Raw genomic sequence first — 15,782 nt, 5'->3', positions numbered from 1 at the left:
ATGTATCTACTATTATGAATACAGGCAGTGGCGTAGCTACTACAAAGTAAGGGTCTCCAATGTGGAAGGGCCCACACTGATTCTTCGTGACGATTCGCGGCAATTCGTGTTTACATTACAATATAAGGCGATTTTAAAAACAATCGTCTAATTTTTACTATTCCCTTATCGAGTATGCGAAACGAACTCTTTTCGTATTCATACTAGGATTATTTGAACGTGTGCAGCTGTAGGTGATTCATCGTAACACAGATGAGCAACGTTTTCCTTCCCAAATAAAGCAATTTTTAAAATAATCACCTAATTTTTATTTTAATATATACTACACAATATATAAACGAATTTCTTGTGAAATTACGAGTAATATTCACCATATACTTTTTTTTATTTAAAAATCTAGATTTCAAACGATACGCCCTAATTCTCGTGCTCATTTTTTATTTGTATAAATTTGGATAAAAAAAATATCTGTTAACAAAAAAGTTTACTTGGTCCTGAACTTTAGAACCAATATAAATGTGGAGAACGAAAAAAGGTGCGTGTTGCCAATTATTCGTCTAGCCCAAAGTGGTCTATATCGACCCCCAGGGGTCTAGGACAACCTGCAAGGGTCTACGTCAGCGAAAAAAAAAATTTGGGGTTCATGAAATGAAAATGGGGATCCAGGATAGTGGATCTCAACATACACTGATAGTACCTATTTACTTACATTATACTATCTTATAATATAAAGACATATACATTATTTATAAAAGTACCTAGGAAGTAAAAAAAAATTATATATGTTTATAAAATTGTGTAAGTTGTAGGATGTAGGCATTCGCTTTGTGGTCGCAATACATTTTGAACTTGTAAAAACCTGCACATAATGATATACCAGTATCATCTTGTTACAAGCATACGCGCAGTCTCAGTGCAAAGATCTTAATAATTATAAAAATGTCCCAATATAAATAATAAATTTACAAAAAATCTAGCCTTTGGTGATATGATTCGCAGCTGCCACTAACATTTTATGACTCTCTTATCTACTGTTCGAAACTCACTGTTTTCATGACCCAATAAGAATTGTTTAAACAGAAACTGTAATTCGTCGTGTTATGCTTGAGGAAAGGTCCAAAATTTTTGTTGTTTTACCTTCATATTTTTTAAAGATTTTATGCTAATTTATGGTTTACTTAACAAAATTTTAAAAAATAGAAAAAGAAATGGAAGATAATTAAATTTTTATTAACATTAAACTAATAATAAATTTAATAGAATCAAACTAGAATAAAATAATAAGATGCATTTAGAATTGTAGGCTTAAACTAAATTTAAAGTAATATTAATAAAACTGATAAAAACTAGAACATAATAAATGGAAATTAATACGTGCTTAGAAAAAAACTAAATGAAAATGAAATCATTCAGTTTTGAATCTTTTATAGTTTCCGAGAAAATGCAGAAATGTATGAATACTCGCTACATTCCCCAAACATCAAACTTTCGTATGCATTTATTCAATCTGTTATAGTTTCTGAAACAAATCACTAAAATGAAAACAATGCTTTTACAAGCAAGAAAATGAACTTTTCCGAAATGAAAACAAATATAAACCAAAAATAGAAATTACAAACAAAATAATTTGAAATTAAAATTTAAGTTAACGGAAAATAAAATATCAATAAAAGAAATTATTATTTACACGGTAGTTAGGTTACTGAGAAAAACGTGTAAATTGAAAAAATATTATTTAAAAATTATTTTGTTGTTTATTAATTATGTTTTTTTTATAAATTTTTGTTTAAGGTACATAAATCAAACAAAAATATTTAAGGGCAAAAAATTATTTCTTTTTTTTTTAAGGCATAAATGCGAAAACGTGCAAAGAAAGTATGGTGTAAAAAGAGAGATATGAGTAATTCGATATTTATCATAAAAATAATCAATAAAAACGTAATTAGATATATTCGAACTCTTGGACCATTTTTTAAGGATCAGTCAATACGGTTGACGTAATACGTTTAACTCGATCAAATTCAATGCAGACACCGATCCCATCAATAAACCGAGACACACGCGTTCCAATAATCCAATTGCCAACTAATTGTTATTAAATGACGGACATTACGTAAGAACGGTGATCGAACGAACCAAAAGGAGGACGTCTCAAAAGAAAAACAAAACAAACAAAACCAAACAAATACAATTTTAATATTTCAATTAAGCGAATCGCATCGCAATCGGAGGCCGCAATTTAATCAAAAGACCCAGTTGATTTATATTCAATCGAGATGCTCATAAACAGATGCCTTCTTTATGGACTTTATCCGCTCTTTTATTTTCTCGCATCTCTCTCTCTCTCTGTTTCCATCTTTTTCTTCTCACTGTTTTTAACATCTCCTTTATTTTTGTTCGTAATTTCGATCGTAATAAATCAAAGGCGTCGCCATTACTCAACGCGAAAAGCGTTTGTTTTCACGCAATCCGTGAAGATGAGGTTTCGATCTTCTGGATCCGATGATATATCACGTAGTTGGCACGTTATTAAAACACGTTTGCTCGATGCTAATTGGCCATTACTAATATTGACGACTGCATTTCTTCTTCGACCATTATTCTCACGTGCCCGACACGCCACTTCTTCAAATCATTTCATTTAATACAAATAACTTAACATCTTTACTTATAAATAAAACATATTAATAGAAAAACAGAGTTATGTAATGTGTATGCGTTACGGATATCGATTACTAGCAAATATTCGAAGAACCTTGAAAACGTTTTATTTTATACTATTACTCGACTAATTTCAATTATCATACTTTTAATTAATAATTATTTGCAAAATATTCTAAATAAAATAGCGTCTTCACAAATTAATATATTTCCAATAATATCATCATTTTATCTAATACATTAATAAATATATAATGTAGCAGTTCCAATAATAACAAGTCACGTTTATTCGTAAAAAAATAAGTACATTCAAAGAAATTGAAATAAACTTAAAGTTACACTTCAATTCTGTAAAGTAACTTAGTGAAATCTGTTGGATCTAACACAAATAGTCAAAAAGGAAAGCAATTAATTGAAATAATAAAGTGAAATAAATCTCAAATAAAAAGTATTAATAAATGAAATTTAATTTCAAAAATTTAATGATACAAAGAATCAATAAAGTTTCTATATTACAAGAATACACGGTACGTTTCCCAAATATCCAGCTTTCTTGAATCTATTCAATCTGTTATAGTTTCCGACTTTAGTAGTAAAAACATTCCTTTTTAATTTATAATTTTTTTGGAACAAAATTGGAACATAAATTACAGCAAATGAATTAAACTCACTACATTCCTCATAAATTCAGCTTTCATAAGCACGTTTTATATCAATTCAATCTATTATACTATCCAAACAAAAGACTAAAATTTTAGAGTTAAATTTTCATTTTTTCCACTTGAAACGTGAACCACAGCAATGTATGAATACTCACAAAGAGATATGTAAAGTTTATGTTATGATTGCAATGGTCGGAAAATTTATTAGCCAAAGAGACAAATATGAACATTACAAAAAATGGGAGCCAAATCTTCTTGTTTAAGAAACTTTTATTACACTAAATAAGTAGTGCACTAAATAAAACTAAATTTCATACTTAATCAATATTTATTAATGCGAACAATGTGCTTGCATCTCCTTGGAAAGTTTGAGTAAGTCAGGTTTGTATGTCGTTGCGCCTCCGTGGATATTTGTGCCAGAGCCGCACTTAAGGAGCCAAAGAGCCACATGCGGCTCTGGAGCACTTTACCGACCACTGGCTTAGCAGAACGTAAGTATCAGAATTGGTTGAATTCCACTCAAAGTTAGCCATAGTTCTGGTTGGTTCTTTTCATACCAATAGATTCTTTAAATGTTTATAAAAAAAACTTTGAAATTTTTCACCTTTTATATAAAAATATCAATAAATTATATTTTATGTCTTCATGTTATAAAACAGATATGAAATATGTTGTAGTATATGGTAGAATCCAATCCTAATTTAATCCAATGTTACCTAATATGTCATTAAAAAAGAATCGGATAATAATGATGAAAAGAAATAATGATTATGTAATGATGCAAGGAAATAAAACGACGCATAGATCCTAAATATAATCCTGACCTTTTAATTAAACGGTCGTTTAACGAGAGAATTCCAATTAGAAACGAATCTCTCAGACAATTACACGTTCCGCGCGTGTTTCGATATCCAATAAATCACGGTCTTCTGCGAAACGTCAGAATCGGTAATGATGCGAGATGCTCTTTTACATCCTTTACAGTATAAAGTTTACACGATTCTTACACGCAGATGATTTATTGAAATCGCATGAAAATATCTACAAACAAAAAACAAACAAAACTTTATTTATTTATTTGTAAAATGTAATTTCAACCTTTTATTGCGACGATAAACAGTGATTTTAAGTGTCGTCTCGTGGTATGCAAATTTCTGGGAACCCAGCCCAAATCCACGTACGCATCTCGAAACGAGAGTTGGATGATCTTCGAAGAGCAAGCAAATGAAGAAAATAAAAGTCATAGACTATCAAGAGAACCATCGAGGGTGGTCCGATGAATGCAGCGATTGTTTCTCATTCGTTTTAATTTAAGCAACAGCTTGAAACAATATTGTTTAAAATTTATCATTTTAACCCTTTGTTTTCTAACCATTAACTTATAAACTTATTTCATGGTATTCTGCTATGCAATTTTTCTTTTCGTTACAAAATAAATCTATACGGAAGTGATAGGTATTACTTGAATGTAGATTTTTACTCATTTGGTGCATCCAATTGCAAAACAAATCATTTTTGTATACAATATAAAGATTACATAAAAGTACAAACACATATTTAGGTCTGTTTCACGTCTCTTTATAATTTAAACATTAATGTGTCGGTACTTATTATAATTGAAGTTTTAGTTAAATTTTCAGAAGTTTATGAATATAATAATTTATTTCTATCATTGATTGAATTATCAGAATTACTGATTCATCGGAATAAAAAAAAATAAATTATGTATTAAAATATGTTTTCGAACATCTTTAATGCAAATGTTAATCGTTATGTTTGTTTCGCTTCTCGCTATTTCAAATTTTTCATAGTAAACTTCGCTCGTCGTAATCTGTATTCTCGGTACGCAATAAAGTGTTTGATATTTCCACGAACCGTGAATTTATTTCCGAAACATTTGCATTCCGAGGAGATACACTTTCTCAATGTGTGTTCCATGGTTATAGGGATTTAACTGCTCCTAAATAAAATGAAATTGCCAGGTAACGAAAGGATTTATTGCACGTCAAGGGATGCGCGCATAAAACATCCAGCATTCACATTACGCGAGATTATATGGAATTAGGTAAATAAACAGTTTACTATGTCTGTCGAGAGTAACGTAACGTAATTTCAGATCAAAAATGCCCACGTAAATACGAGACGAGCATGGGTAGAAAAGAAGAGTTTCGAACTTGAAATTATGATGATGATGATAATAATAATACGCGAAGATTTGACTGAATCCGTGGGATGTAGCTGTATGTATGATAGAGATTTAGATTTCAGTATCTTCGCATATTTTACATAACTTCTTTTCAATCAATTCAATTTACAGTAAATCATTTAAGAAACTGAAATACCGAAAAATCGACAATTTGAAAAACTGAAATTTCGAAAAGTGCTGTAAATAATTTGATTAACAGAAATACAAAAAAGTTGAATTTCAAAATTTACCCTAATTAAGTTGAGAAACTGAAATTCTGAAAAATTTAAATTTACTGTAAATAATTTGAGAAACGGAAATACCGAAAAATCTAAATTACAAAATTTGCTGTGAACAATTTGAAAAACTAAAATACCAAAATGTATCCTAATTAAGTTAAACAACTGAAATACTGAAAATTCGAAATTCGAACTGAAATTTCGAAAATTGCTGTAATTGCGAAATACCAAAAAACTTAATTTCAAAAATGTATCCCAATTAAGTTGAGAAACTAAAATATTGAAAAATTTTAATTTACTGTAAATAATTTTAGAAATTGAAATACCAAAATTACGAAATTTATTGTAAATAATTTGAAAAGCTGAAATACTGAAAAATCCAAATTTTATAATTTAATACAATTAATTTGAAAATCTGAATTTCAAAATTTACCTTAATTTAGTAACTTAAATACCAAAAAATCTAAATTTCGAAAATTACCGTAAATAATTTGAAAGGAAATATCGAAATTTCGATAGATATTGTAAATAGTGTTAGAAACTGAAATACTGAAAAATCTAAAAATAAAAAATTTACTGTAAATAAGATTTCTCTGAGATTTTTATAGAATTTTTATGAGATTTGTAAATAAATTTCTCAATACGATCATTTAGTACTAAATTAGTATAAATTTATTTTTAAAATTCAAGTACAATAATTAATAACGATTATTTTCATTAATAATATATAAAAACAACATTAGAATTTTAATTTTATGAAATTGATGAAATAAGTGATTTACAATTTTTTATTTCTCATACTTATTAAATTAAATTTCTTGGTTTTTTATTATATAGTAATCTATGAAAACCTCTTAAAAATAGGAAATATGAACAATATTTCAAAAAAGTACTAAGACTTTTTAAAATAATTATCGTAACATGATTTTTGTAATAATATTTAATTTATAAAAATCGCATCAAGAACTATTAGACTAGTTCTTGGTTCAATTAAGTTAAGAAAATAAGAATAACTAAAAATTTGATAATAAAATTAATAAGTAAAAGCTATTCCTTGAATGCAAGCTTCTGAATAAAATATAGTTATGTATGCATTTAGAATGCAATTAGATTGTAATAAATTGAGAATGAACTAGTTTCCATATCGTCCTGATTACTTAATATTAAAAAAATAATCGAAACAATTCGAAGTGCGGTGCATCATCAAAGCGTTTCCAAGCAGAACAATAAATTAAGGCCCTACATTGAATACAATGAACCACTATTCAAATATGCGCATAAATATCGAACGGAAGCAGGAAAAAAATCATTCCAGCATTTCCAATGGGAAATTGGAAAGCAAGAAATTGTTCGTTGCGTGTATCGTTAACTCCAATTTCACTCAAATTATTGATGATAACCGTGCGCACTGCAGAAAGACTGCGACAAAATAAGTCTCGACCTAATTGCTTTAGTTTAATTAGTTTCGTATGCAGTTTTGGAGGATTTAAGCGGAAGCACTTAAGGAGCGATATTATTCACGAAATAGTGGAGAGAGCAATTCAGTGAGCAACAGTTTGTTCCTGAGCACCGAAAAGGGCTTAATATATCTTCCACATCTGGACCGAACAATATAGAGCGTCTAATTGCATCCATAAATCACGTTCCTCCTACATTTTTTTAAATTTTATTTTATGAATACTTCGACCGTCGCAACGTATTTTCTAGTAATTCACAGATGAAGTGTACTTTAATTAAATCCAAATTCTAAACGAGACACGCATGTGTGAACCACTTGAACAATTACAAAAGTTCAATTATCTCTTATCTTTTGGACGCTGAGGAGAAATGTATCCAATGTAGTAGGCACACAATCCCAGATTTATCTTCTCCTTGTCACTCGTGCGAAACGTTACTCGTTAAGCGAGTCATTTTGGTTACAATTTATTTTGCTCATTAAGTGATGCAACATTTCTCGTCGAAGTGATCACCTCAGGTTCTTCTCAACACACATTTTACACTCACTTATCTCAAAAGATAAATACACTAGGTCCTCTTTTTATGAGTACTCTTTTTATGCGGTTTTGAAGTTATGCGGTTTTTATTTCAAGAAGCATTTTTTTAAATAACTATTTTAGGCCATTTTGACAGGTTTTGACACAAATTGGCAAACCATTTCATTGAAAAAGATGATAATTCTGAACGAGCATTCAAGTTTCAACGCGAGCTTCAGAATTGCATTTCTGGATATCAGGAATTGTACAAAAAATAGCAAAGCCATCGCAAAGTTTAATCACTGATTATATTGTCAAAGGGAAAAAATCAAGATGCGAAGTTGAGACTAATTTTACTTGTGAAGAATCATTATCTTCGGGACATAGATCTGATATGCTGACTATCTCTTCTAATGATGAAAGTGATTTCGACCCAGTTCGCAAATTATGCCGAACACTCTCATATAGCGACGATAATACTAAAGAAAAAAATGTGAAGAAAGATTAACTTTCATAAAAATTTTCTGTATTTTTTTTTGTAAACATTTTCCGTATAAATTTAGAAGGAATATGTTAAGATTATATTTTTCTGAAATTTAATAAACTTGTCTATGATTGTTAACGTTTTTATAAAATTACAAATAAACATTTCATAAAGAATATAGTCAGACTAATTATTTTTTCAGAAATTTAATAAACCCTTTTTTATGCGATTTTCGGTATATTGTAACTCATTGATTCAGTTTTATGCGGTTTTAAAAAATTATGGAACGTATCCTTTATTTTTATACGTGTGTCTAGTCCTTTTTTGTGGAATTTATTTTTTTGCGTTTTCCTATGGAAGGTATCTACCGCATATAAAAGAGGACAAAGTGTAACTAAATTTCAGAGCAAACATCTGTTCAATTTTATTTTACATCTCATTTACTAAACAATTATTAAAATTGTATAAAATTTGATTGAAATGAACGTAAGTTTACCCATAATATGCTGATTGCAACGAATTTCACAGTAAATTACAATAGTTTTAATTCGCCATCTATTGTTAATAATGGGAACTAATTTGATATTTGGTTCCCCGTTTAATTTATAACTATTTAAACAATATATTTTTATGAAAAATGCATATGAAATAGTCTTGGTAACGGTTCTTTTATGATATTATACAAAATGCTTCAATTATTCTTGAAAGAAAAATGTAAAATATATTTGATATACTTACGTAAAATATATAATCAATGAGATTATTTTGAAGAAGATTTTCGATTATGAAATATGAAAAAGCACGTTCATTATTACATCTTTTTTGTTGTTGTATCTGTTGTAATAAATTTTATAATAAAGGTCGATTTTGTGAGCTGACGATCCTCTCATTACAACGGAAAATCACGCCTGATCATCATGATATTCCCTATTAGGCCAATAATAATAGAATACAATCTGGAAAATTGCAGTAAATTACACACTGCATAACTCTTAAGGTGTGAATAATAGCGAATAATATAAAAAAAAAAAGGAATCCGGGGAGATCGTTGTCGCAAAACGATTAGGTTCGTTATAAACGGGAATCACGCTAATTGCGAGCAAATTGCTCATTCGGCAACAACAACAACAAAAATCTCTCTCTTTTATGTGTATTATTTTTTCATCTTCTCTCATATTGTTTTCACGCTTGTGGCAAATAATTTTAATAATAATAAAATAAAAACGCGAAAACAATGCCCGTCATTACTGAGGTATTTAACAGTGTAATAAATGCACTCCTTTTTTTATTGCAGCGATAAATTATGCAAATGACAGAATCCTGTAATTAGCATACATTACGTTTACAATGAATCAAAAACGCGCGGCGCCGCGCTCTTTTAATCTGCTCACTTCATCAGAGAAGAAATTAATAAAAAAATAAGATTGCTCATAAATAATGAACGTCGTGTTCCTCCTTCATAGATTTCAATACATTTTAAGCACATTAATTCTGAGTAGTTTGTGAGAAGTTTACAGCTTCGCGAAGAATAATCGATCAAAACTAAATTCGGTGGACAGTTCTGTAATTAACGTATTAGAAATATGCTATGGTTAATTAATTAATGAATTTGTTACATAGTTAATGATTACTTTTTCATTGACAAATTGTGTTGCATTTCCAAAAGTTGATTATAATTTTTTTCGAATTTCACACTTCATTAAAATACCTTCTCAAATTACGCCTGATGAATATTTAGAACTGGAATTAATGAGTTCGCATCTAATTATATTTATAATTGCTACATGAAAATAATTAACCCATATTCGTATTTTATTAACAAACTAGAAAATCTAAATAAGAATTAATAAATGTAAAATTATTGAATATTCAATAAAACAATTAATTCTCCAAATGTCATTATTATTAACAAAAACATATCCAAAACAATCAAAAATTTTTGATTAATTACGCGGTAAAATTAATAATAAGGACAAAGTAGTATTTCTTGAATTATTTACTAATGAAACAATGAAATGCTAAAGAAACTTTAAAAAAATCAACGTACATTTTTGACGTTTCATAACTTATATTATATTCGTATATCAAAAGGTTAATAAAAAAATGAAAATAATATGAGAGATTAGTGTTATTATGAACGCGCCATCTATTAGTAAGTGATGGAATTAAAAAGTGGCATTAATATAACCGGATGAATGTATGAAACATTGAAAAGTCGTAAAGCATAGAATTTATGCTGAACAGACGTTATATTCCAAGAAATATGCGAAGACACCTTGACATATTGTCTTCTTTGATTTCGTTGATCCGTTTGATCTCTATAAAATGAATTCATTCCTTTTCAAAGATTATAAATAAGAGCGAACTCGTTTGTGGTCTATTTATATTAGTTACACGATGAAGACTTGGATGTGTGGTGAGGGTGGTGCATCCTCATCTCATCCTCTGGCGCGGTATTCAAATGATCCAAACTCGCCTATTTTCCGGTTAGTTGGTCTCCGTAATTCGACAATCAGATGCATCGCCGCACGCTCGGTTTCTATGATATTCGGTCGTTCCGTTTCCATTGTTAGTTAGGATGAGCAGTATTTCAACCTCCGGGAGGAAGGCGCGTGCTCATCTTAAATCACGAAGATTTTCCACTCGTTATTTATTTTTTTATTTGCAAAGAACCAAGGATCAATGAAAGTGCAATTATTTACTTTAGCGTTCGCTTTTGCCCGGCCGGTACTCGGTGGGTACTTTGTGGTACGAGAAGGAAATTGCATATCCATTGTAGATGACGCGAGATGATCAGCAATTCATCCTTCATTTCGACTCTACTTTAATCATATTGAATTATACATTATCTATCACTTTCAGATCTATCTCTTTTATTTCCAACCTATGATGATCTAATGATTACTATCCATATTTCTCCCTACCTCGTAAACTAAATAAACACATATAAAAATATACTGCTTCCTCGAGGCTTAGTAAATACAATCTTCAATTTTTACAACTGAGTACAGCAAAAGAAGGAATTACACAAATATGAACCTAAAATCATTATCTAATTGCTATTTATAGTTTTCCGTAAATATCACAAAGACACAGCTTAATTAATCGTTTTTCTTAACCTTATTACAGGAAAAGAATGCTACAAATATAATGCTTATATATACACTTGGTTCTCTTTTTATGCGGTAGATACGTTCCACAGGAAAACGCATAAAAATAAATCGCACAAAAAAGGACTAGACACACGTATAAAAATAAAGGATACGTTCCATATTTTTTTAAAACTGCATAAAACTAAATCAATGAGTTACAATATACCGCATACAATAAATCGCATAAAAAAGGGTTTATTAAATTTCAGAAAAATAATTAGTCTTACTATATTTTTTCTGAAATGTTTATTTATAATTTTATAAAAACGTTAACAATCATAGACAAGTTTATTAAATTTCAGAAAAATAATAATTTGCAAACTGGTTCGAAATCACTTTCATCACTAGAAGAGATAGTCAGCATATCAGATCTATGTCCTGAAGATAATGATTCTTCACAAGTAAAATTAGTCTCAACTTCGCATGTTGATTGCTATTTTTTTTGTACAATTCCTGATATCCAGAAATGCAATTCTAAAGCTCGCGTTGAAACTTGAATGCTCGTTCAGAATTATCATTTTTATCGATGAAATGGTTTTCCAATTTGTGTCAAAACGTGTCAAAATGGCCTAAAATAGTAATTTAAAATAAAAACCGCATAACTTCAAAACCGCATAAAAAGAGTACGCATAAAAAGAGGACCGAGTGTATATCGAAATTCCGACAATCTAAATCCCGACAATCATAATCTCGAAAGTATCAAAATCTCAACAACCATAACCGACAGTATCTTTTATTATTTGATATAGACTTATTCGCAATAAACCATAACAAAAAGAAATAATCTAAAATACAATAGATTATTATTATGGTATTTGTTTTCATTGACTTATTTCTTTTAATGAATGTCACAAATACTTCTGTTTGTTTTTACAAATTTGCTAAACTTTACATTTTAGCTTTTTTCACCAAAAGTTTTCTATTAATTAAAATAGAAACTGAATCAAATAGAATCTATTTGATTCAGCAATGAACAATGATTGATGTATGAGTGGTATGAGTGTATCAAAATATACAATAGTAAAAGGAGACAGATATTTCCAAGTTGTTGTTCTTGTATTTTTTTTCTCAATACTGTTTGAAATCTGAATGGTAGGAGTGCTCGATTATTTAAACGTTTGATTGATAAATCATATTCCATTCAAATTATGACTAGACGTGTTTCCTTATGTTTAGAAGAAATGTTTTTATTTTTTTAACAAGGTAAACAATTGGAACAGACATGTGTCTACACGAACTGTATTATCACAAGCGTAGTTCCACAGTCATGTAAATTACAATGAGTTGATTATCAACACCTTCGAACGTGGACACACCTTTCGGAATCGTCGAGAGAGAGTGAGAGACATAAAAAAAGAGAATACACTTTTTCTATACTTCTATTCAGCGTGACTTTGAAGCTGCTCGCCACACGGAAAGCGGATTGTGTTTGTTACCACTGCCAATCACTCAAATGGACCGCATAATGAATGGTTACACAACCGTCCGTTGTCTTTGGTAAATGGAAGGCTAATGAACAGCAAATGCTTAAGAAGCAAGGGAATGGCCCACCCGTGCTCCATGCGATACAGATCATTCGAATCGGTAATCGATATGCTCCAATTAAACTAACGCAATTTGCTTCCTGACCAATTAATAATAATAACCACACACACACATCACACTACGAAATTAAATGCTCGAAGAGTTCAAAGCTGGTACAGCTTTAATTGACGTCGTAAACTTGGACCGACCTCGTCCCACTTCCAACGGATAAATACTCTGCATTGTCTTAATTCGCTACATCAACATACGTATATGAATATTTAGCTATGAAAAAGAAACAAAATAATAAAGATCTAAAAAAAAACAACAGCGGATGATGCTTGAACGATGATGTGATATATTTAAAATTCGCTTTAATCACATCCATATTTAACGAGACTCCTCTAAATCATTAAAAACGACAACTATAAAATTCCAGTTTAAATTGAATTACGCTTACAAACAGCCTAAGTTGTATCAATAATATTTGGATAAATAAAAAATTTAAGATAAATACTAGCTAGTACTAGTACTGTGGACTAACCATTACGTAAATATCTTATTTTATAGATGAGAATTAACATAGTGAAAGTACAATTTGGTAAGGGAAGAGCAATTGTCATTAATGAATTGATTAGTTGTGGAATCTTTTGAAAGTGGAAAAATACTGAGTAGCTATGGAAGTACATAACACTTCAAGGGTCCATACAAGAATATAAAAAATATTAGTTAATAATTTTTGATCAAAAAAATCTAGATTCATAAAAGTAGTAATCATGATTATTCTGCAATTAGCTGTCAAAATTGAAACATCGATTTATTAAACCTGATTTCCACAAAGAGACAGATTCCGAATTGAGAATTGTATATAAATTTCGTTCTCTATTTGGATGGAACGAGCGTTTAGGAGAGCGTCGATGCGAGAACGATGACTGTTTACATCCTATTTCTGTTATTGAAATTCGTCTTAAATAATTCATGCGTTCTATTTTTACGTTTGATTCACACGCCATTTGCACGTCTTCCAGACACATCCAGAAATGGTCTTCGTGTATGCAGATGCCGACGCAATAATACATCTGCAACGCTCGAATCGGCTGTATTCACAGTAGATGTTTGAATGGAAACGACTCAATCCGTTTGGGGGAGTTAAGAGGAGGTAAGAGAGGATGAGGACGGAACAAGTTAGAAGCGCTGAAAGTTCAATGGAGACGTGTATTGATTTAGAGTATCATTGTTTGTGGTCATCGAGGTGATCAGGGAGCGCGTTATGTCGTCACTTCCGGTACGAAATCCATTAGGTAACTCGTTCCTGTTTCGCTTAGTTCTTCGTTGTTGTTTTTTTTTTGCATTTTCATAGGTTGTCATCGATATTTTCGTCGTTAAAATACTCGCCGACAACGCAAAACGAGGCGACATTGAAACGGACACATGTTCTGCTCCTATACACACGTAGAAGACGAACGGGTTTAAATTGATCTTGTTAATTACTCGTTTTTGCATGCATTCCAGTTCTAAGAGGCTATTCCAATTTAACCGCAACATTCTTCTCGATTCTTTTTTTCCTTCTTCTGCTTCTTAAACCTCCATTCTTTACGTAAACTATAAACATCCAATGACCACCACAGTTCTGATCTTCCGTGGAATTTGGCCGATCGTAAAAATGAAATTGGATCAGATATCCACAAGTATAAATAGAAAACGAGTCGGTATGTTCAATTGCACATCGTAAATTTTCAAAGTGTAAACCTTACATTTTTTTATTACATCCTTCATCTTGCTTTTCCCCTAATCGTTTACTTACTGCATGACGCAACAGTGAATTTTCATCGTAATCAGAATTGCGTAAACTCGAGCATTCCCATCCGTTATTAATAACATCAAATCGTTTTTATTAATTATATCTTGTTTATTAACCAAGTTTTGCAATTTCAAATGCTCTTATTCCATTTGCACCCCAATTTTTCAATAAACATATATTCGCAATTGATTATTTCTACTATAATTCAATAAAAAAAAACTATTTTATTGCAATTAAGTAATTTTAATTATATAATAAATTAGGCTAAAATTATATAATGGATAAGCTGATGATTAAGTAAATCTACATGTTAGTTAAATAACAGGAGATCATTATAATAAGTTCATGTGAGGCTTATTTTTCAATTGGAAATAGGTATTTGGAAGTAATCAGAGAATTGAAGGAGATGCAAATTGCACGGTAATTTCACTGAAATTATTCACTGAAGAGCTATAAAATTGCGGTTTAATTGCTTCCACGAGCCACGAAGACGACGAGGACAACAATGTACTGCACTCACGGGTAATTTGAGAGACCTTGAAATACGTTAACGGCCATTTGAAGGTACATAACTCGCGCAAACTTTGAATGCGATGGATGAGTTGTTGGTTGTTGCAGTAAGGTGAACTGTGTTTCATTTCACTCACGTTTTATCCGTGTCTTTCATCTCCATGGGTCTGGAGATGCAGTGTCTCATCTGCTGGGTGATTCCTCCTCCGCAGGAGCGAGAACATTGGGTCCAGTTGCCCCAAGAGGACCAAACTCCAGGAACTCGTGTCGTGTTCCCAACTAGTCTCTCTTTAAACATCTGATGAACCTGGAAAACATATGTTTACATTTAGTGGTTTTCAAATTATACATGATATTACCGGCTCGGATCAAAATCCCGACTTTCGAAATATCGAGATCCATAATCCCGACATTATCTTTTATTATGATATAGACGCATTGACTAAGTTGAATGAGGATTGCTAAAATCTGATAAAATGTTCGAAATTTTGATACCGTCAAAATTATGGTTGTCGGGATTTCAACACTGTTGGGATTTTCAGTATGTCAGGATGATATTACTTCAAATGTGATCTTGATTTACAATACAAC

The 15,782-nt window shown here is 30.5% G+C and overlaps 1 protein-coding gene across 1 annotated transcript in view; it reads right to left on the bottom strand.

The window, feature by feature from the left end:
- LOC108560481 (thrombospondin type-1 domain-containing protein 4-like) overlaps nt 1-15,782 on the bottom strand; it is a 143,706-nt gene that overhangs the window by 87,614 nt on the left and 40,310 nt on the right. Inside the window, exon 3 of the mRNA XM_017918045.1 lies at nt 15,329-15,498. Coding sequence (XP_017773534.1) covers nt 15,329-15,498 — 170 coding nt within the window. The remainder of the gene's footprint in view (nt 1-15,328; nt 15,499-15,782) is intronic.

This window comes from Nicrophorus vespilloides, unplaced genomic scaffold (genome assembly GCF_001412225.1).
Source record: "Nicrophorus vespilloides isolate i.1.1-1 unplaced genomic scaffold, Nicve_v1.0, whole genome shotgun sequence".
Lineage (NCBI taxonomy): Eukaryota > Metazoa > Arthropoda > Insecta > Coleoptera > Silphidae > Nicrophorus > Nicrophorus vespilloides.
The sequence above is the reverse complement of the archived record's forward strand: the minus strand, read 5'-3'. Positions and strand labels throughout refer to the sequence as shown.